Here is a 22,278-nt window from a genome sequence, read left to right as displayed (position 1 = left end):
GTATTCTTAAGAGGTCGCTACGATAAAGCAGAGATGAAATAAACTGGGATGAGTATTTTTCAAACACTGCTACTGCTGGAAAAAATAAAGAGCCTGCAGTAAAGCAAGGTTTTGTGACAATGTAAGAGCCATTTTTAGGTGCTTGTGATAAGCTAAAAGCAAATCATTCCGCATCTGTGCTGTCGTTTCTGGAGTCTTGCTTTGGAGAGTGGTGGCGGTGGTAGCTGTGTGGGGTTTCCCGTTGAGGAAGCGAGCAGCAGCAGAGGTGTTCTTTTGCCCTTTCTGTTGCTGTTGTGAACCACTAGATGGGGCGTGTTGGGCCTCTCTGCCCGTCTCCGCAGCAGAGGAAGGTGGGGAAGAGCTGTTTGTCACAACTGAGTTCTTACGAAAATCCGACTGCTTCTTTGAATGCATCCCAAAGTAGCGGCTCCGTTTCAGAATTGTTCTTTGCAAAAACAGCTGTGTTAATGAAGACAGTTAACATTTTTTACATAAAGTATTTTTGTTCATTTAACAGGATGTTTGCAATTTATTACGCCATTCGCTTATGGATTATCAAATGAGTGATTATACTATGAAGTACGGCTCTTTCTTCCAGCTGCTCCCGGATGTGATAGGCTCGTTCTGTTCAAGGAAACTTGTTACTTTATAGAAATGTGTAGTTGTAGCAATCTGTTCGTGGACATTTCTACTCTTCCCAGAAGTTTTTCTTCAACTGTAATGTTTGACATTTCATTGTGCTTCATTAGTGAATGCTGTGTCACCAAATTATTTTTTTAATTCTAATTGTTTACTACTTTCCCTGCAGGCATTTCAGTGCTGAGCTCTTCTCTTAGAGCAGAGGTTGAATGTAGTGCTGGAATGGTTTGTGTGTGAGAGGTATTGGAACGATACAACATTAATGCTTCATTGGTTATAAGATATTTTTTTTCCCCTTTATTACTTGAAATAAATTTTTTTTCCAGCTTGCAAAAGATTTGGTGCATCATTGCAGACAAAGCTGAATTTTGCGATCAGCCATGCGTTGGCTGTAACTTTTTGGCACTTTTACAAATTAGAAGTTCAGTTGGAAAGACCTGAAAGGGAACTACTAGAGATAGTTTGCCCCCAAGAAAATATCCACCCTCCAAGTCAACAGCAGTTCCTTTACAAAGAAGCCTGCTAGGAAATCGGCTCAGAAACACATTGCTATTTAACTTTTGACCATTGACATTTCATGGGTGTTTGTTATTTTGAAGGATGAGCTGCCAGAGCCGAGATTGAATCCTGTAACTCCTAACACCTTCTGCGCTATCTCGCGTGACCGTTGAGCATAGTGCCTCCAGCGCTGCACTGAGCTGCTGGTTACCTCTGACCCGCTGGAAGAATGTTACCTTCTGCCCTGGCAAACCAAACGCATTAATTGCCTCAGTGGCCGGCAGGCTGCCTGCGCGCAATGGCTGTTTTGTCAACTGGCAGTTGCAGTCTTTGGTTTTTCTTGAGTTCATTTAGTAATTATAGTCATTCCAGAACACTTTGAAGATTAGTGCCAGTAGTATTTAGAATAAACAATCACTCAAGGCTTTGTGACGCTTCATAGACGGAGTGACAGTTTTTATTTTTGACTAGTGTATGTGTAGTGGTGGTTGTACGACCTGCTGCTTCAGCCCTCAGCTCCATTTCACGGCACCGGGCTCAGACGTGCTTCTCTACAGAATAATGATATATATAGAAATAGCTTTCTGTGAGAGTTGCAAACATTGTGAAGTGAGAATTGCTTAACTTTCCCAAAAGCTTGGGAAATCCAGATGGAGAGATGTTTATCAGGCGTAGGGCTGGGCCTCGGTTGGCTTCTTGGCAGACTACCTACTTTCAGGCAGCAAGTAAAAAAAATTTAAAAAGTCTTTTGGAGACTTGGGTCGTGTCAGGCCGGTGAATGCACCGCTTCCAAGCCTGGCAGCAACAGTAACTATGGGTCAGCCTGAGCTTTTCTGGCAAACGTTCTTGGTGACAGAGACACCTCGTATTATGGTACTTAATGTTGAAGCAGCGTCCTCAATCACAGCTAGATTTGATGTTTTGGAAGGATTTTTACAGTAGATAGGCTGTAAGGATGCAGGAATGGCAGGAGCTGTATACAGTGGCTCCTGGGTAATCTCGGCTTGTTTGGGGCGTACGTTCCCCGGGGTTTACGTTGCAAAGCCTCTGTCTATCAGACTTCATGGGCTGTGAGCAGCTTTCCAAGACTGGCAGCTATTTTGCCAAAAGGCAGTATCTTGTAAAAGGGTGAAAATGATGGAATGGACAGCCTGGGGTTCTGCTCCTGACTGTTCACCACCTGACACCAGGCAAGTCGCCTCTCCTCATCGTCTCTGCTGTAAACCTGATGTGAAACCTCAGGATCAAAGTCTTCTGACTAATAGTTACAAGCACGAAAAAAATGTTAACCATGATAATATAGCAGATGGGAGCCGAAAATAATAATCAAATTTCTTGGTCTACACCAGAGTGCTGATGCCATTCCGGAGTCCCGCAGCCCAGCGCGGGGCTGGCTGGTAGCTCTTGTCCTGATCTGCCACATTGCTGAGGCTCGGTGTGCACTCGCCATGTGTTCCCACTGAACAAGAGTGACATTAAAACCCGACCTGGCTAAATCAATACCACCTGCCACATGACACCGCCGTGACATTTCTGGCATGAGCGCTACCTCCGAATAGGAGATGGAAGTGGGAAGCAGCAGCAGTTAGTGAATAATGATCAGATATGCCCGATTCGTAACATTTACAAAGAAAGGGCGTGTCTCCTAGCTACAGAACAAACTGGTTATCAAAACGGGAACTAGAAGTTCCGTGTTGTCCAAAATGCGAAAAGTGAGATAAAGCGGCGTGCAGCAAACAGTTCGGGTTTGCTGACCTCCCCTGTGCTGCCCCCAGGGCTGTCCCTCCACCTCTGACTCTCGATCAGCAGAAACACACATTAGCGTCAGGAAATAAAAAAGAGACAAAGGCGGGGGGGTCGGGGTGGTGAGCCGCGGATGAGAACTGGTGTAGCCACCTGCTCGCCGGCAGCACGATGTGCCCATGCCGCGCATTAGAGAGTGGCGCTGCTGCGGCCACTGGTGGAGAAGAGCGCGCCTGGCAGCGGCCGAGAGGGTTGTGCAAACTCGACGTGGGGTTGGCTTAGGTGTTCCGCGAGAAGCCGTAGGACAGAATGGTGGATGAGGAACTTGGAGGGGTTTGAAGGCCGAATAGGTCTGTCTGGTTGTTTCACAGCTGGGCCCTGCTTGCTAGAGACGGGTTGGAAATGCTGGCTGTCGTCTGGTTCTTGTAGCAATGAAGAAAAGTCTAAATTTTTTTTCGAGTTGAAAAGTTTGATGCTGAATTAAAGCAAAAATATTCTGACAAGGAAGGGAGAGTAAGCGCGTTTGCCTCTGTGACATCCAAAAATCAAACTGGACAAACCCAGAAACGGGACAAAAATAGATAAAGCGAGGCAGCGCTGCGGTAGGCCGTGGAGAGCTGTGATCTCCTTTGCATCTTCATCTCCAGTTTCTTTGAACTACGTGTGGCAGAGAGATGCCCTCTGCCATTTTCACCTTGGGCAAAGGTTGTATTTGCTAATGTAACAATAGAATTCTCCAGAAGGATCTGACAGTGTTTCCTGTTTCAGCAGTAAAAATCCTGGGATTTCTGTCCTTAGCGCGTCAAGTGACCGGATCTTCATCCTCCGAGCTTTCTCCCGTCGAGACGAGAGCAGTCACTTATCGGATTTGGTGTGGACGGAAGGAAGGGTAAGAAAGGAACTTTGTCAGTCCATGACGTGAAATATTTTATATTAAGAGATCTGGCAAATGGTTCTGTGTGACTCCAAACAGGATGAGATAAATTTTCCAAGGTCAGCTCTTCTGTACTCTCAGCTTCAGGTTTAGTCACCGAGAGGTCAATTCTGTAGCCTTTACAGCAACATCCTGCCGGTGATGCGGAGACTTGGCTGTTGTTGGCTTCAACAGCAACTCTTCTGCATCTTCAAAGGGCGGGAGGCTGAATAACGTGCGTGCTGCATGGTGAGAAACTTGGGAGCAGGAAAGCACGTTTGGCAAATCACTAAAAATAGAGCAACCGGGTAACTGTTCACCCGGGCAGTTGCAACCTGTTGTTAAGCAAAGGCCATATTGAACGATGGACGAAGCAGAAAGTGAGGATTCTGACTCTCGGCTCAGCCTGCTGGCTTGCCATGTGGCTTTGGCTCACTGAACAGGTTTTCAGCTGTTCTGTTCTTAAAACAGAATTACTACCAATGTATCTTTTAGCAAGTCAAATGCTCTAAAGCTCCTTTTGGGCGCAAAGCTTTGTGATTCATTAGCGTAGAACTTCACTTTTGTATGGCTAAAAAGAACCCAAACCAACCCAAACTCCCCCCACCCACACATGTGTTCGGTTCCAGTGTGTGTTTCATGAGAGAAAGGTACATTTCACTTTCAAGACACGAAGCTTTCAGCACGTGCGGTCTCTTGGGGAGCCACGCTGTGTTCCTCCCCGCAGGCGGTGGTGTCACCACAAGGATGTGACTGCGCTCCCAGGGTAACGTGCAGACACTGCTGGATTTAGCGTACCCGCACCGCTGTGGAGAGCGGGCCCTGGCGGTACGGCTTCGGAGAACTGCATTCTTGGTGCCTAAACAGCTCGGTCTGTCGTATCTGTAACTGGAGCCGGGGAAAGTGAAATGAAAATGATGATAAAGCTGGCAGTTTCAGCCCGTTCAGAAGGTAGGGAGTAACGTCGAGCTGGTTTGCAAAGTCATCTTTCGTACTTGTTCGTGCAAAGCTGGTTCCTCCTCTAGGGATGTTGCCGCCAGGGATGGGCTTCCAAGGACTTCAATTCCTAGCGTCGTTGATCTGGAGGAGCTGGGATCTAATTAGGAAGTCCACCGAAGCTGTTTCATGTGGAGGCATTTGTGAGGCAGAGTGCTACGACCCCATGCTTCCAGTCTCACAGGAAAGGAGGTTTGGGACGCAGCTCCAGAAAGATTTTTCAGCCCTTGTGGGCTACACTAGACCAGTGCATGCAGAATGCAAAAAAAACCCCAAACAACTCGTGCAAGGTTTGGGCCCCGAAATTTTTTTTTCAGGTGACAATATATGTTAAAGTCCTTCTTCAGGACTCGAAGCCGTGCCAGACGTGCCACGTAAAAGGAACATAATCCGAACCAGCTTTGGGCATGACAACAACATGCCCATAGCCCTAGGCTATTCTAACCTTTATGTTTCTGTATATTTACATTAATGAGTGAAGAATAAGGGCCTGTGTTTGTTTACACAGTGGAAGCCGTTGTTTGGAGATCACTGACCCTACAGACATCGCGCACCTTTTATAAGGAGGCACTCACTAGACACACAGCCTTAAATTGCTATTTCTCTGGCATTTTTGTACCCTTTTAGTCTGTCCTGTGATTCTTGGCAGCTGTGAAGCGACCGTAGAGCAAAGATGAATCCCTGGGACGGCTCTTTTTGGGGATTTCAAAAGGAACAAGGCTTTTGATGGGCCTTGTAAATTCACTGCATTATCTTGTGAAGTACTGCTTGCGTACTGTGTAGTACATAGCACTTTTACTCTGTATTACCTCCGCTGAAATGCCAAAGATGACAAAAACTGAGGTGTGTTTTCATGAAAACACCACAGTGGGGGACCAGCTCTGGAAGTACAATAAAAATTTTGTCACGCTTGTTTTCTAAATAGTTTCAAAAGGAAAAGATCCCTGCCTTCCAAACACACTCAGCATTCTCTAGACACAAATCGTTACCTGGCTTATACTGTTTGTACGTTTTTACAAATTTTGTCCTATGGAGAATATCCTTCGGCAAGTGTACACTGTTCAGGTATATAATTATAGATAATTTTCTGCATCAAAGAGAAAAAATGTAAAAGGTTAGAAAACAGGATATTATTTCGAAGTTCCATACCCATTTCCCTTGCCTTCCCTGGCAGTTGATACTTAGGAGATTTATTTAAGGAATGGACCAAAACCAAACAAATACGTCTTTGTGGGGTCTAACAGGTAGATATCCTCTATTTCAAGTCTCTCTGTATTTATTTTCTTGGGAGAATTCAGAAATGAACCCCAGCAGTTTGCAAGTTAAGTAAACTGTGAAACATCTGCGGAGAGGAGAAAGAAATGTGAATGCGGTTGAAGAAAGGAGTCATATTTAATATATCACGCTAGCGATTTTAGTAGTTTTTTGAATCAGAAATTAGAGAAGAGCCTGCAGTGCAGCTATTAGGGAAAAAAACTGAGTAAGCAGGTGCTGGCTTAGTTCCTTAGCGCCCACATTGCTGCTGTAGTTTTATCTGATTGCAAACCTAGTGTACTGTAGCACGATGAATACATAGCAGTGAGTGTACGTGAAAGATGCTGGAAAGATTGCACCCTGATGTTCTTAATCAGTAATTAGAAACTAAAAATAGTATTTTAGGGAAAGATAATAAATCTGTAGCCTTTAATCCTCCTGTGCCAATCTGTAAGCTGATATCATTATTACATGAAAGGCAGTAAGACCGTAAGTGAGTAAGCAAAAGTAGGTTGCTATTACAGTCAGGTTATAAATTCCACGTAGCCCAAGCTGTCGGGGTGATGTTCGGCTCTATCTGTTTTATGCGAAGTCTGTAGTCATAAAGCTGGTTAATCTGCAAGCAAGAACACGTAGTTTTGTTATTTCCATTCCTTAACTGCCCTTACTTCCTCAAGTATTCTGAAGAGAAATGCATTAGGTTCTGAGTCTCTTCTGCACTCGTGAGTTGTCAGTAGCAGTACGTTTGAGAAAATGGCAGCAAGAAGAGAAACGTGGGGGAAATTTGTTGCCATGATGGCAGTTCTGACGCACCAACAGGCTCAAATCAACAGCTCGTGTGCTGTGCAGACACACAGCTTTTGCTGTAATGACAGAGAAGGCATCCCCGCTTACGCAGGGCCTTTCATCTAAGCATTTAAATAGTTTGCAAATGCTAAGTTCTCGTGCTGCAGGTACCGTCACAGCTAACACTGCTTCCGCTGGGGCCATGTAGTCGAATCAGGCCATCAGCCTTACCTCATCCAACTGGGAAACCTCAAAGAACATCAAAGATGTGATTGCACAGACCAGTCCTCCTCCCATTCACAACCACGTAATGTCCCTGTGACAACTGCAGCCACTCTTTAAATGGAAAAGTAACACAAAGTATTTAAAATAGCGCAAACTCTCGTAGTGCAATTCTGTGCCTAGAAAAGGGAGCCCGTGCTAAGTGACCTGCTGGGAGCCGCTGGCCCATTCAGCAGGAAACGTAATGCAGAAGTGAGATCTTTGTAAGCTGCAGGCGGTGGGGGAAAGATCTGAAAGAAGAATGTCTATTTACCAAGTATTTTTGAATTTAAAAAGCTTTATTCCAGCAGTTTATAACTCAGTATCTTGCAGAAATGGGTGAAAGCAAGTGCCAGATAAAATTACTGGAAGTTGCCAGGAGACGTACTGTCACGGCTTAGCATGACTACAACGCAGAGATGATTAAAAATGGAGAAAAAGGCACCAAATGCTAAAGACAACTGGAAATCAGAAGTGGCTGTTTGGATTGGGCTTTTTGATACTGAACGTGGTACCATTTAGTAGGAGACAGCTGTAAAGGGAGCCCCTGGGGCAATTCCTCCTCCTCAAAATTCTTCACGGGGAGGGCTGTCGAGCGCCGGCAGAGGCTGCCCCGGGCCGCGCCGCAGCCGCCATCCCCGGGGGTGTTTAAGCGAGGGGCAGACGCGGCGCCGAGGGCCGTGGGTTGGCGGGGGTGCGGGCAGCGCTGGGTTGATGGCTGGACTCGATGATCTCGAAGGTCCAACCTGGAGGATCCTCAAGGCTCCACCGGGAGGGGGGAGCGCAGCCGTGACGCTTCGGGGCGAGGCCGCCCCGTCCCCAGCCGGGACCCGCCGGCACAGAGCCCCTCCGCCCCTCCCGTTCACTCGCCCGAGGCCACAGTTTCCCCCCGGGGCCGCTCTTCCCCCCGCCGTCACAGCAGGAACCATGCCGGCCGCCTTGCCCCCCTCGCCGCCGGGGCGGGCGGGCGCTGCCCGGCCTGAGCGGGGCCGTCCCCGGCAGGTGGATGCCGCCGCCGCCGCCGCTCCTCCCCCGTCCCGTCCCCTGCCCGGCTCCGCGCCGCCTCTTGCCGCCGCCCCGCTCCGCTCCCAGCTGACGGGGGCAGCCCCTTGTTTACCGGCCAGGGAGGCAGCCGCCAGCCCGGCCTGCGCTGCGAGGGGCCGCCGGGGCCGACGCCGAGGGGGCCGGACGCCCCGTTTCCTGGGCCGGCGGCCGGGCGTTATAAAAGGGGGGGACGGCGGCGGCTCTCCTGTTCTCTTACCGACGATGCGAAGCCGGGGCCGGCCCCCGCGCCCGCCCCGACGCCTCTGATTCGCCCCCGCCGGGACGCGCCGAGTCGTCGTCGGCGGCTCCGGCTTCTCCAACGAGGCGGGCATGGGACCGAGAGCGGCGGCGGCGGCGGCGCTGGCCGTGGCCGTGGTGCTGGCGGCCTGGTGCGGCCGGAGCCGCGGGGAGAGTGAGTCGGGGCCGGGGGCGCGGCCTAGGCGGGCGGCGGGGGCGCAGGTGGCGCGGCGGGGCCCGGGCGGCGGCGGCCCCAGCGCCCTGAGGGGACGAGGCGGGCGGCGCGGGGCGGCCCGGCCCCGCCGCGCTGTTACCCTTTGTACCTGCCCGGGGGACGCGGGGGGGGAGGCGGCCGCCGCCGCCGGGCCAGGCCGCGCCGCGGGGCCGGCGGCTGTGGCAGCTCGGCCGGGGCCTGCGGCGCGGGGGAGCGGGGCCCGCCGCCCTCCCCGCGGGGAGAGCCGCTCGGGTCACCTTCACCCCCCGGGTTCGGCGTTTTCGGCCCCAAACGGGCAGCGAGGGTCGTGAGGGAGGGCCCGGGGGCGGCCGAGATTGGAGCCGGGACGGTGCCGGGAAGGGCGGCAGCTCCCCCCGGTTCGCCTGAGGGTTCGCTGCCGGGAAGGGGCTGAGGCGCAGCGCCCCGAGCCCGGTCCCTGAGGGGGTTTAGCGGGGCGAAGGTTTTGCCCTTAACCTCGGGAATACTTTTAGGTAGATTTTCAAATCCCCGGGTACTAGAGGGGGATGGAGCTCGGAGGTTGGGAGCGGTGTTTAAACAGGGGCTTGTAAAATAGAAGATGTTGTGTCGGAGGTGGCAAGCTTGTTAAATCCACGGCTGACACGAGTTTAAGCCTTACAAGCTGTTTTGATGGGTTACGTTAAGTGAACCTGCTTAGGAAATGCTTCTAGTTAGAGGCTTTATTTTTGGATGATGTTTAGAGATATTTATTTTTCTTTTAAATAAAAGTATTTATTTAAAGAGGGCTAACTGGATAGATAAGTTGTCTGTCTCAGAGACAATCCATAGCCTACCCGTTAGCTTTCCCATCGGAAAAGGCAATAGCAAAAGAATCGGTTCAAATAGAGACAATGCAGTGATGGGCGGGTTTGAGATGTATATGGTATTCGGGGAATAAAGCAGGACCTACCCTTAGGACAGTCTCTTGTCTCCAGCAATCGTACAAGTTATATATTTCAAAAATACCTCGGTTTCCTCCTCATACGTGGTTTCACATCAGAAGCCTTAAAAGGGACCAGCGGTACGGTTTTAACTCGAGAGGGTGATTTCCAGCTGGCGAGCGCGTACAGACCTGCCTGTTACCAATGGAGAAATGGAAAAGGTAGTTGACATATAGCACTAATAATAAATACGCGTACAACTTTAGCCCAGCAGTTCCTAACTTGAAAACATTGTCATTACTACTACACTGAAGCTTCTTATTTATTTATTTATTTATTTATTTAAATGACATTCTGCTTTTTGGGTTGCGAGAGATCTTAATTCCGTAATGTTCGCTATATTGCGACGTGGTAGGAAAATATACTCTACAGTTCACGGATGGAGGAACAGGAGCGATGCACGGGATGTTGAAGCAGAGTCTGGGGTGGAATGTTTTTGCATCTTTCATGCATGCAGCTGCTTTTTGAAGTATTTTACAGACAGTTTGGACGATAAGGTCCCTAATTCAAAAGGTTTTCAGCCACTTTGATGTTTGGCTCGGTTTTGTGAGAACGTTGAGATCCCGCAGCGCTCCTGCGCGGGTGGAAAAGAACAGGGTAACGCGAAGGCCTGCAGCAGCGTGGCTCGCAGGGTGAATGCACGTACAATAGTTGCATAAGCAAACAAGTTGTTCCCTGAGCAACGGAACTAATCAAGTCTGCTTTCTTGGAGATTTGGGTCCTGCGCTCTCTACAAACATGCCCCGTGATAACGCTGCTCCCCAGTGACAGTATTGCCCCTGTCCCTGAGCCCAACCGAACGTAGTTTTTCTTGTGCCCCGTATTTTTCTCTTGGCTTTACGTCTTCCAGCCCATGGCTGGTAAGAGGCTGGGGGAAGGCAGCTTGTGGTATGTGTGTAAGCGGTTGGGCGGATGGTTTGAGTTCACGCTTAGAGCATCCTTTGGGTGTAAAAGCAGAACTTTTCCTCCTTATCCCATCCTCAGTTTTCATGGGTCTTCTTAGGAATGAGTGTTCTCTTCCTCTTTTACATGTGGCTGAAGCTAGTTGGTGAGTTCAGAAGTTGGTGAGAGGAGTAGAAGCAAGGGTTAAGGAAAGGAGACTGACTGTGTATAAAATGGAGATACGTATATCTTATTTTGTGAAGAAAAACAGGTTTGCGTGTTGGGTTTTTTTAATCACGGCGTAAACATAATGCAGCTTCTTGTAATAAATCTCACACATGACTCACGCACGTCACTTCATTAGCTGTGGTATTTAGGGTGGGATTTACCTCTCCTAGTTTTAGGCATCTGCCAGCTGAGCAGCCTGCTTTGGGCTCCTTTTGTAATTAGTAGGAAACTAATCAATACGGTCAGTAGAGTTTAGAGTACACGTCCTCCCCTCCTAAACTCTTCGCCTAAATTTGGGCACTGCTGATGGTGGGAGTTAGAAATCTCGCTGAGAGCTCTCTGCCTAGATCAGGTGGGACCAATTTCACTTCATGTTCCTCTAGTAATAGCCTTTTAAAATAATTTGCTTCTTAATTATTATTTCTGGCTTATACAGGGTTTTTGTGTGCTTGTAAACTCATTAAGAGACCGGTCCCTTGTCCCACTTCAACACTGTGTTAATTTTTGATGTTGAGATACTCGATCTAGAAGGAAATTTTGCTCACAGCAGCACAAAGTAGGAAGGGTAAGTGCCGCGGGGCAGGGCTGTATCAAAACCGGGCAAGAGCTGCCCCCAGGGGCTGTCCCGGTGTGGCCCCTCGCGATTTTCAGGAGAGGGAGTGTGCTGACTCTCTCTCTGAGTAGTCTGTAACACCCGTAAGCTTTCCGGAGGTCAATTTTGGGGTGACTGTCTTGCGGAATATAATTTATGTTGATATTGGCAACGTGTAAAACCTGTTCCTGCTCCCTTTGAAGCAGGGAGGATCTCAGGGCTGTCGGCACCCGCTTCTGGCCGTTACCCTCCGTCATCTCCCGCACTCCCGGGACGCTTTCACCTCCCTGCCTTTAGCTTCGCATGGGAAGCGCAGCGCTGCGAGTCGTGGGGTTTGTTCTGATTTGAACGAGGAGAGCATCATGATAGAGCAAAGGCTTTAGCGGCCAGGTTTGAGGTTATGCGTGCTTCTGGTGTTACAGAAAGTGAGCTCCCTGAGAGGTTTGCCCCCGTTCAGCAGCGCGCTCTGCACTACTGACAGGGAACGGGCGTCCGAGATGTTTTCTGAGGGGACGGAGGTTATTTGAGTCCATCTCTGGATTTGCTTCATTGCTCGGATCTAAATGGCTGAGGTGGAAAACTGAAGTTTAAAAACTGAAATTTCACAATTAGATACTTTAATGTTTATGAAGCTATTGCTGCGGCAGGCTAGAACCTGCCTGACGGTCCCTTCTGGTAACCTGTCCCTTAACAGGATGTTTTCCTGTCTCAGCAGTTATCCCAAGAAACACCCGAAAGTCCTTTTTCCAGTTTCCTAATACCACTTTTAAAAGTCAAAACTCCTATAGAATCGCAAAGCTTTCGGCTTGGCCCAAGTGAGTGTAATTTTTCTTAAATAATGTCTTTATTCAAGTAGGCAGCAAACACTATAGAAGTGCAGAATTAACTAATAGTTGTCTTAAATAGCATGCGATCTTTCCATTATCCTGCTCTTGCCTCTTGAAGAGCCCGAGCGCTGGAGCAGTGAATCGTTACGGGTTGGTATCCACGTCGTTTGCTATAAAGAAGGCCCGAGTGCCGGCTCTTCCCCTCGACCTCGAGAGCTGCCCTGGCACCAGATCTCCTTTCCTCGGACCGTACTTCCAGCTCGTTACCAAACTAGTTTGTTCTAGAGGCTTGGCATCTTGGTGTTTCTTTGTTTGTTTGTTTTTTAAAACGCGTGCCTTGCAGCTTGTTTCTCGGGGGTCTGATGAAACACTTCTATAATGATTTTATTTATTTCAAGTTATTTTGAATAGCTTAGTAACTGGGGATGGAGGAGTGTTTCCTCTCTGGCAGCGTAACGCTGTGCTGCTGGACGTGGGGCCCGTTTCTGCTGAAATTTAGGCATTTATGTTTGAATTTATGTTCAGTAGAGATTTTGCCAGTAGTTTGGCCAGGAGTAGCTTTGGGTCTACTACCGGAGAATCAATTTGAGATTTTTATTTTCCCGGAGGCTGATCTAAGTGTTTTTTGAAACCAGGTTGTCCATCTTATAATTGACTGCTCCGCGTTGCTCTCCTCCTTCGTGGATCAGACCTGCCTAGCCTTCATGCTGAATTGTTGATTAATTCCCCTGTCCCCGCAGAAGAAATACTATCGAGAGAAGCTGTGGAAAAACACTTATTACTTTGCTTAAAACTGCTTCTTGTTGTCTTGGTAACAATAAATTTATGGGGTGACTTAAGCAGCTACTGCAAGAACAGAAGATACAAACTGCTGAACGGAATTCGAAAGCATGAAAAGATCGAGAACCTTCCCAACAAAAACGCATGTTTTGTTTCAGATATTCCTAACTCTTCATTATTCTCCTTGATCCTTGAGGTGGTAAAAAAAACGGAGCTCAGATGCTGTGGTGGTGCTTATCACCTAGAAACTAAACCGAAGTAGAACATGAAAAATATTTCTTAAGTGTAATTTTGTCTAAATGCAGAAAAAATCTGGATAAAGACTTATCTTTACCATAATGGTAGCCTTTTATTCAATTGTTTGTTTCAGAAACAAACCTCTAATTTGTTTTAAATTCCTCCTAAGTTTCTACGCCGGGCTATCATCGGTGTTTGACGCTGCCTTCCGTTCAAAGGACCGGAGCAGAAGCTCCCGGTATCGGAACCCCTCAAGCACAGCAGACAACGTGCCGGTTTATTACGTCGCTGTTGCTCGGCTTTGAAAGCCGCGGAGTTTGAACAAACTCGTGTCACATCCTGGTTTGCCAGGATGTGTGGAATCTCCTCCCCGGTCTCTGCTGGCAGCGCTAATTACAAACAGTGCCTTCGGGATGAGAGCTGGTGAAAAAATACAAAAATATTTCTAAAATGCAAACAGCTGATGGATTGTGGATGTGTACTTCAAGCTCCGGTAGATTTATGTGATTATTTAACACAAAATGCTGTGCTGTTTACTCCCGAGCTCGGCCGTCTCTCCCCGGCCGTGCTCGGGGAGCGGGGGGAGCTGTGGGGATTAAGGGGTTGTCTGGGGGCCAGCTTGTGGCCAGTTTCTGGTGACTTACCTAATTATAGTCGAAATGATGAAAGGCTCAGATAATTACACTTGGTGCGTATACGCGTTTTGTGGCCTTGAGCCACAAGAAGAGCCTGGAGCTTTCACTCTGCAAAGCAGCTCTTAGGCTGGCGAGTTGAGCTGTATTTTTTCGCCTTTCCTTAAGGTCAGCTGTGGACGTTCACATTACTGCAGGTAGTACGTCGTGCCGTGATACAGCAGTTTGTCGTGGGTTTCCGCCTTAACCTGCTGTATTTTGCAAGCGGCCAGTAAGAACCGAGACGTTGGATTTTGCATTTATCAGATAGTTTTAGCTGCTCCAGTGACTTGTATGTTGAATGTTGGAGTTTTATTTGTCCTGCTGTTGTTTCTCCTTTCGTGAAGAAGCCACTGGCCCGCACTGTCACGCACTTGCTTCCTCGGGAATACCTGTCTTAATTGTTTGAAATAAATATGCAGGGCACTTAAACTGCATCTCTCGCTCTTTTGGCCCGCGGTTGGGATGTGCAGCGAGGCAGCTTTCTGCCCTGCTTCCACTGCGGCTGCAGTTTTCCACGGGGCAAAGGGGCTGCCGCTAGTTGGTCCATCCCATTTGCTTTCTCACTTTTAAAAAGTACATCCTTGATCATCTCTGAGGCACCGTGTGCATTAGCTTTTTCTTCCAGAAAGCAATTTATGAAACGACTTGGATACGGTGCCAAAAAATCCCATTGGGCAATAACATTGCTCCAAATCCTATATTAGTGTTGCCAGATTTATTTTTTTTTATTGCAGTGGAGCAAATTTTTGAAAAAGTCATTAAGACATTTGCATAGGATTTATTTTTAATGCACACAGCAGTGGTCTGTGTAAAACCGTGAGGAGTCAGGCAGTCGTAGCTATTCAACATCTGTCTCTGCATCGCTTTTGTAAGGCCTGATTATCGCTGGGTGATTTCTGGAAGCTGTGACATGGTAATTTTAGAGTTGTCGAGCTTTACATGCAGTGACAAAAAGAGTAAAGGTCCTGCGCTTTTAAGTCTCGACGGGGCGGGGGGCTCGGCTATAGACAAAAGAGAGAATCCCTAAAGTGGATGCAGTCTTAAAAAAATAAATAGAACTCACCTGGAGAGGACAGGGACATGGCTGGTTTGTACCCGCGTGCTGCCGAGCAGCGTGCCTTTCCGCAGGCTTCTCCCTCGAATGTTAAAGCCTGGCTGTATATTTCTGTGAAGTTTGATTTTTAAAAGGGTTATCGCCAGGGCTTCTGTTGTGTTACACAGGCGTGGGGCTTCACATTTCCTTCTTGATTTCTTGCCTGTGCTTAGAGTTTAAAAAAAATATTTCCTTGTTCAGACTGTTTTCTTTCCATCTTTTCCTTTTGCTGGTGCCTGGATTCGTATTATTCTGTTTACCATCTAATTTATGCTTCGTGTAATTGTTCACTTTGCCAGTTCTTTGGGTTACTGGGTCTGCTAAATAAACTGTCCAGATAGTCAAGGCAGGGAGATTTGCAGCCTTGAGAAAATAATAACAAAAAAGCCCAAACACCTAATCTGAAAAGAATGCTCAGGGCAAAAATTACTAGTGTAGTAAATTACTCCTGTCAGCAAAGTCTGGGCAGGAGCGTAGGCTGGACTCTTGCGTGGGTTTGTTTCCAGGATTTTCTGCTCTCTCCCAAAGCACTACCATTTCCTAGCCATTACTCTTTTCCTATCTTCCCCTCCCTGCAACCATTCTAAATTACTCCCTCTAATCCACTGGCATTAATTGCACAATTGGAGAGGAGGTAGGTGTGTCGCTGGCAGCTCTCTAAAGAAAACAGCCTCTGTTGCATAGACAGCTCTTACTTTTGTAAACGCCAAATGACGTCTAGGGGCTGGTGTTACCCCTGCAGTCCTGGTAGAGGGAATGTCCAGAAGCTCAAGATGGCAGAAAAAAAAGATGAAATACTCTTTCGGTCTTATTTTGTAATCATATACCAGGGAATGTTCCCCACAGTATGTTTCTTAACACTTGAAGCCTGCTTCATTGGGAATGACTTAGCCGTGTGTTCCGAGTGCAGCTATATACCACCCCGCGGCTGGACAAACCTCTGTATTTAGAGAACGACAACAATTGCCTTTTCGTAAATAAATAAATATCATTGTTCTTTGCCTTCCAGTTTGCAGAAGCATGGACATTCGCAACAATCTGACCCGGCTCAACATGCTTGAGAACTGCACTGTGATCGAGGGCCACTTGCAAATATTGCTGATGTTTAAAACCAAGCCGGAAGATTTCCGCGAGCTCAGCTTTCCGAAGCTGACGATGATTACAGACTACTTGCTGCTTTTCCGCGTGTACGGCCTGGAGAGTTTAAAGGGACTTTTCCCCAACCTCACTGTGATTCGAGGAACTCATCTGTTTTTTAACTACGCGCTAGTCATTTTCGAGATGGTTCACCTGAAGGAGATCGGCCTCTATAACCTGATGAACATTACTCGAGGCGCTGTGCGGATTGAGAAGAACAACGAATTATGTTACTTGTCCACGATCGACTGGTCAAGGATTTTGGATTCTGTAGAAGATAATTACATCGTGGCCAACAAGGACGACAAAGAAGAGTGTGGAGATGTGTGTCCGGGAACTGTGAAAGGGAAGAGCAACTGTCCGCCTACGGTGATAAATGGCATTTTCATTGAACGCTGCTGGACCCACGATCGCTGTCAGAGGGGTGAGTCTGCGGAGTGGTGTGTGTCCTGTCAGCTATGGTTTTGCTGTCGGTTTTTAACCCATCAGATCTATCAGAGGGCTAAGAGGTACCTATTAATTGTTTCCTTTAAGCACAGGTTCCTAAAAGCAAGGCTCAAAATTGACTTTAGGTGAAGAGAGGGTCTTTGGGATGGGGCTGTTTTAGCAGTTCTTTCACCTATGAATAGTGAATAATTCACCTATGTGAATAACGTGTCCAAAAATGCTGTGTTTGGTTTCTCTGGAAAATTAGGGACTGCCTAGAGCTCCCGAGTTCAACATGCTGTGAGCGTAACTGGTATCTGGTATAGTAGTTAGTGGTATTGGTATCTCTGTTGGGACTCAGGTGGGGGATTGAAAGTCCAGATTGACCGAAAGGCTGCAGCAGGCAGAAACGGAACAGCAGGGAAAAGTCTTTATGGAATAGACCTGACTCTGCAAAGGTGCAATTACGTTTTTATTGAAACCTTCCTGGCATGAGAAAGTGTAAGATAGACGGATGAGTGAGGAACGTTTGCCCAGAGTAAGAAGCTGGAAGCCGCGTCTCCCTGAAGGGAGGAGAAGGAGCGGAGAGGACTTGGCTGGGGGTTGCCCATAGCGGGAGTCCTGGGGAGGGTGAAATATGGGCTTTGAATGTGGGGTTTTGGTTCAGAGGAGAAAGTGCGCTCAGAACATTAGCTGCTGTTGCAACCCCCAAACTCCAGTTCTTCAACTGTATTCAGGTGGCTTTTAATTTTGTACAGATTTGTGTTTTCCAAACTTGGAACTGAGCTTAAGTTTAGTTTTAATTATATATTTGCTTTGATTTATGTTAAATCTGACTGACGGGGAGCAAAGCGAATTGAGGTAAAACTGGGACATTTAGGGTTGTCTGTCTTTCTGGAGGTCGTGCATCCGAATGAAGCAGTGTGTCCTAAGACGAAATTAGGAAACTTGCGGGCTGCAGAGAATTTCTTGCCAAGCTTTAAAGGGCAACTCTGAGTGCTAAGTGCCAAATTTGAGAAGGAATTCCTACCAGTATGCATAAACTAATGAAATTAATGTGGTTTCCCCTCTGCTACTCCTCACCCCAAAATCGTCTAGCGTCCTTTTAAAGAAAGTGGTTATTTTTTGTCGCCAGAGTGACAGGGTATGAGCAAGAAGATGCAAGCGTGTATGTGTGTTCCTTTTCTAAAATGAAAAATAAGGTTATAAAGCATTTCAGTTTACAAACTCTTTTGGTATACAGTTATTACCAGCGCTGAAACTTGGTTTCTTGTGCACTTGTGTTTTATGTTTTCTGCTATTTCATACGGTTAAAGATCTCACTGAACCGTTTTCAGTGGCTAGATCATTCGTGATGTCCCTCATTCCTGTGAATTTTCTGGGGCTGTGCTACAGCAGGCTGGAATGTAGGGTTTCGCTCCTTTATATGGCTGCGATTTCCATGAAAACTGTAGGAATGTTGTATTCTACCATTGGGGCAGAAATCTCCGCTCCTGAGCCTCTCATTCAAATTCAGCTAAATTCCTGAGAGGGTACCCGTGCGGTGTCGCGGGCTGTCTTAGCTCGGTTGCTGAAGGAAGCCAAGCTGGTAAGTCCACTTGACTTGGATTTGAAGTTGAAATTTGAATGTGAAAATTGTTTCCAAAGTAGTTACGTACAGATGCTCCCATCTGGTTTTCTGAGTTCCTTCTGGAGGATTTAGAGGAGCAGTGCTCCTGCAGATTTTGGCTGTAACTGGTGTGTGTTTTGAAAACCACTTAACCAGCCATGCTTATCTTTGTTTTGAACGCTAAGGTTTGTACTTTTCTTTATTGGTAGCTGGGTGCTCTCAACACCAGCTCGTTGGATTATATTTTGCCTTGTGACACCTGCCTGTGTGCTTCTGAAGTTATTTTCACAGCTTGAGCAGTCGTTTAGACTTTTTCGAGTCGCCTTTAGACTTCAGCACACACGGACGCTGGTAACTATAGTAGAGATTGTGACGTTTATTTAGTGAACCGGGTGGTGGAATCGCGGTGTTCTCTGTTCTCGCGCCAGCCATAACGTATCCTTAGCGTGTGTAACTCCTTTGTCAAGATTATTAAGAGCTTGGGTGAATTGTGCGTTGGCTTTCCTTACCCTGAAGCGCCTCGTAACAGCTCCCGGTACCAAGGGTATTGATGTCATGAAGTCTTTCCCTCCGCATTTCTGCAGCTTATCTGGGAATCTCCATCAGCTGGTGCTGTGCTGAAGTCTCCAGTCGCTCTGCTTTTAAGTGTGTTCCCCTCTTTTGTTTTTGCTCTTTTTCGTTCCGGCATTGACTAAAAGACACGTATCAATTCCAGTATAACTTTCCTGGGGGAAGTTTGGTGTTTGTGTGTTGTTTGTGTTAAGGCAGGTTGTTTGTGTCCCTAGTTTGTTTTATAAAACTTGGCGTGGAATCTCCTCTTTGCTGTTTTTGCTTTTGCATCTCTGGATGGGAAGTTGTTGCTGTCAAACCCCTAGCGCTGCCGGAGAGTGCTGGGACCGCGGGTCAGGATGTTTTGTTTGCTGTTTTGTCTACCGGAAAAAAATCCTTAAAGAATATGTAAATATTGATGTTGCCGAGTGTGTGTCAGTTGACCGAGAGGAGTCCCAAGCTGGCAAGCTCTTCCAGCCTGCTGAGCCTGGAGAGAATTAGGGGATGGGCAAGGAGTCCGGGAGAGCACGAGGCTGAAAGATGTCACAGAAAGGTCTCTGTGAGTGGGCAGGAGATGGCAACGGTTGGGTTGGAGTGGGGTCCCTGGTGTCCCCCATCGCTTCCACCCCAGTCCCTGCCCGTCCCCCACCTGCTCCGCGTGGTCGCCGCCTTCACGTCATCCCTGCCCCATCTCAAACGGTGCATCTTTGATGGTTCTTTATTCTCATCAGCACAGATATCCCAGTTAACTCCAAAACTAACTTTCAGTTACAGCATATAATTATCTCTGAGGCACACGTCCAAGTCTCTGAATCATCCTTGCAGCTACAACTCCAGCCCAGAAATTTTTTCAGTTGGTGATAACATGTTCAAGACAACAAAGTAAAGGATCTTCTTACAGACGTTGGAGCTAAGGTTGTGGATGAAACCGGCTGGGAGGAACTGAAATGATTTGTGGGCAGCTGCGCGCTTTGAAAAAACAGTTGCGATATTGAGGAATCTGTGTGTGAGTGCAAAGACATGTAGGTGGAGAGACCATAGATTGAGATTGGTCGGCATGTGCTTCCTGAAAGTTTCCTTTCTTTTTTCTAAATTACTCGTGTTGGTGTGAAAAGCAAGTTGGTTCAATTAAGGCCAACTCATGTTATATTTTGGGTAGGAAGGGAGGGAAGTATGTAGTCTGTTTGGAATTTGGGTCTAGCCGTATGCTCTTTATGGCAGGCAAATGCTGTCCCTGTTCTGGAGGTTTTGTACCTTTTCAGCCCACATTTTTTTAAGGCTTTTTTTTACGTACATACTTACTTTTATTGCCGTAAAAACATAGTTCTTAGTTCAGTGCAGCATGTTTGTGCAGAGAACGTCTTTGCTGAAGAATGTAGACAACAAAAATGCTGGAAATGCCACGTCCTAGACCTCAGTTTAGATCTGCCAAACATGATTTTCATATTTTGCATTTTTTTCCACGTTTTTTTATGTAATAAAAAAATGCTATATGTCTGTCACTCTACTTGCGGAAGGAACAATTCCTTCTGAAACAGGATTTCCTGCCAGTTCTCTTTGCAGCGAGTCTTCTGTGCCCGTACATAATTCGAAGCAGCCTGATGGTTTTGACAGTCTAATTATAAAGGCGAGTTCAGCCATTTACTCGCATATTGGGTGCTTTGGAGGTGGAGTAAGGTAATAGGAAGGAAAAGTGGAATGGCCAAGTAAAAATGCACGGGAAAATGACCTGCAATATGAGACAGACCCTTGGTGAATATTGGAGGGCCACCTTTCTGGAATATAAGGGTGAATATCTGAAATACAGGCTTTGTTCCTTAGAGGATGTGATGAAATTCAAGTTCTCCTGTTCATGCTGAATGAAACCTTTGTAGGAGTCTGTTACCGTCTTTATCTTGGGATTTCATGCTACCAAGAAATTGGAGTTATTAAGAGTATGGGCCATTTCAGGTTTGTAGACAGACTCTTTCTTCAAACTGTTATCTTGCTTTATGCGATAAAACCAAAAGTGTCCATTAGTGCAGTCTAGAATTTGTTGTAAAATATTAACGTCTTGAAAAGAAAGCGGAAGGTATAGGAACCGCTTGGGCCAAGTGAAGAAGATGGTAAAACGGGGCTGATAGAAGGGACGACAGTCTGGGGTAACTGCCCTGCAAAGGAGCTGCTAAAGAACAGTGCTCTATGAAAATAATAATGTTTGTCCAGATTTTTTTATGATGTTGGGGAGGCAGGTCTGGATGCAGGGGTGCAACGGAATCTCTCTTTAATTTTCCTGTGACTTATTCAGGGAAAATTCGGGGACAGGTAGTGGACAGGTAGGGAACTGAGGAGTAGCTTTAGGAGCTTGTTTTGTTTCCTAGTACAAGCAACACAACAAAGCACTCGGAAAAACATTGCTCAGCCTGAAATGTTTTTCAACTGCTTTGAAAAAGCACCAAGAGCTTTTAAAGAGACCGGTGCCAGAAGAAATCCTGCAACTATGAACATCTTCAAGGCAGGTTTGAATAACAAAGTTCAGAGGTGTGTGTGGGAAACGTTTTGTGATGTTTACTTAGGTAGAAATATTACTTAGCAACAGCTTCCTGTAATTTTTATGTGCTGGGAATTTCTGTAACCATAAGCTTAGTTTTATTACCTTTGTATGGGAAAGGGGTCTCGAAGCGCTGAGCAGACGTAGCCAACCTCAAGGGCAAGATATTTTTAAAGCTTCAAACACAAAAGAAATGTTTCCAGTTGCTACCACATGAAGTGGAAGTGCTCCTTTTATTTGGAGATCTGATAAGAACTGCCTTCCCCCCCCCAGCTCTGACAAATGCCAGATGGAAGTTGACACCCGATAATCTCACTGGGGCGTCTGTTCTGAACCTTGCCAAGCGACAGCTTTATTGAGTGCATGTAGTGCTTGTGGTTGGGGCTATTGTGATGCTTGCGAACGGCTAGACATCCTAAACTAATTAATTTTAGCTAATTAAGAGTAGTTAAAAGATTTATGGCGCTTGGTGGTGTGATACAGCCCAGAACTGGGGGAAAGGGGTGGAAACGATCCGTCCGTACGAACGGCTATTTAAGAATATGCTACTTACTTTAAAAGCACCAAACAAAACTTGGGGCTGTGAAGAAGCATCTCGTTGGGCTTCTCTCCACCGACCTGGGGTGACACAAGACTGTTGGATTTCAATACTTACAGTTTCAACATGCTGAGAAATCCCCGTGTGTGCAGCTCCCGTGGTCTCACCGCATTTACGTTTCTTCCACTTCTTCACTGCTGCACCTTTACTGAACCACGGCGGGGGCTGGAGGTCGTCTTCCCCCTCCCCAGTTCGCAGCCAGCACTTCAGACAGAGGCCACCGTCTGATCCGTTCCATCGTCAGAGCATTCGAACAGAACTAATTCCTAGCTCATCCAGCAGTTAATAAGCAGTGAATATAGAGAATTCTCCCCAAAGTTAAGATACTTTGATTTCTATACAGAGGTCTTGTCAAGGCAAAGGTTTCTGGTGAGTTAAAAAGGAGAATGAGGTATTTGGCTGCTGATATGGTGAAAATTGGGAAAGTGTTCATCTCGTTTGGTCTGAGTTGCCATTTTAATTTTTTCATCCTCAGCCCCTTCCCCAAAATACTTGTTATCTAAGTCAGTGTTCGCGCCGTTGCGGGGACCGGGAGGAGTTTAACATTTCTCATGCAGTGGTTCAGCACTAAC

The 22,278-nt window shown here is 47.0% G+C and overlaps 1 protein-coding gene across 1 annotated transcript in view; it reads left to right on the top strand.

Moving 5' to 3' along the window:
* The first annotated feature begins 8,180 nt into the window (after window positions 1–8,180).
* The window catches only part of INSR (insulin receptor), a 52,241-nt gene continuing 38,143 nt past the window's right edge, over window positions 8,181–22,278 (top strand). The window contains exons 1-2 of the mRNA XM_074565327.1: window positions 8,181–8,546; window positions 15,867–16,418. Coding sequence (XP_074421428.1) covers window positions 8,465–8,546; window positions 15,867–16,418 — 634 coding nt within the window. The 5' untranslated portion in view covers window positions 8,181–8,464. The remainder of the gene's footprint in view (window positions 8,547–15,866; window positions 16,419–22,278) is intronic.

The sequence above is a fragment of the Larus michahellis genome, chromosome 23, assembly GCF_964199755.1.
Source record: "Larus michahellis chromosome 23, bLarMic1.1, whole genome shotgun sequence".
NCBI lineage: Eukaryota > Metazoa > Chordata > Aves > Charadriiformes > Laridae > Larus > Larus michahellis.
This window is presented reverse-complemented; position numbering and strand designations above follow the sequence as displayed.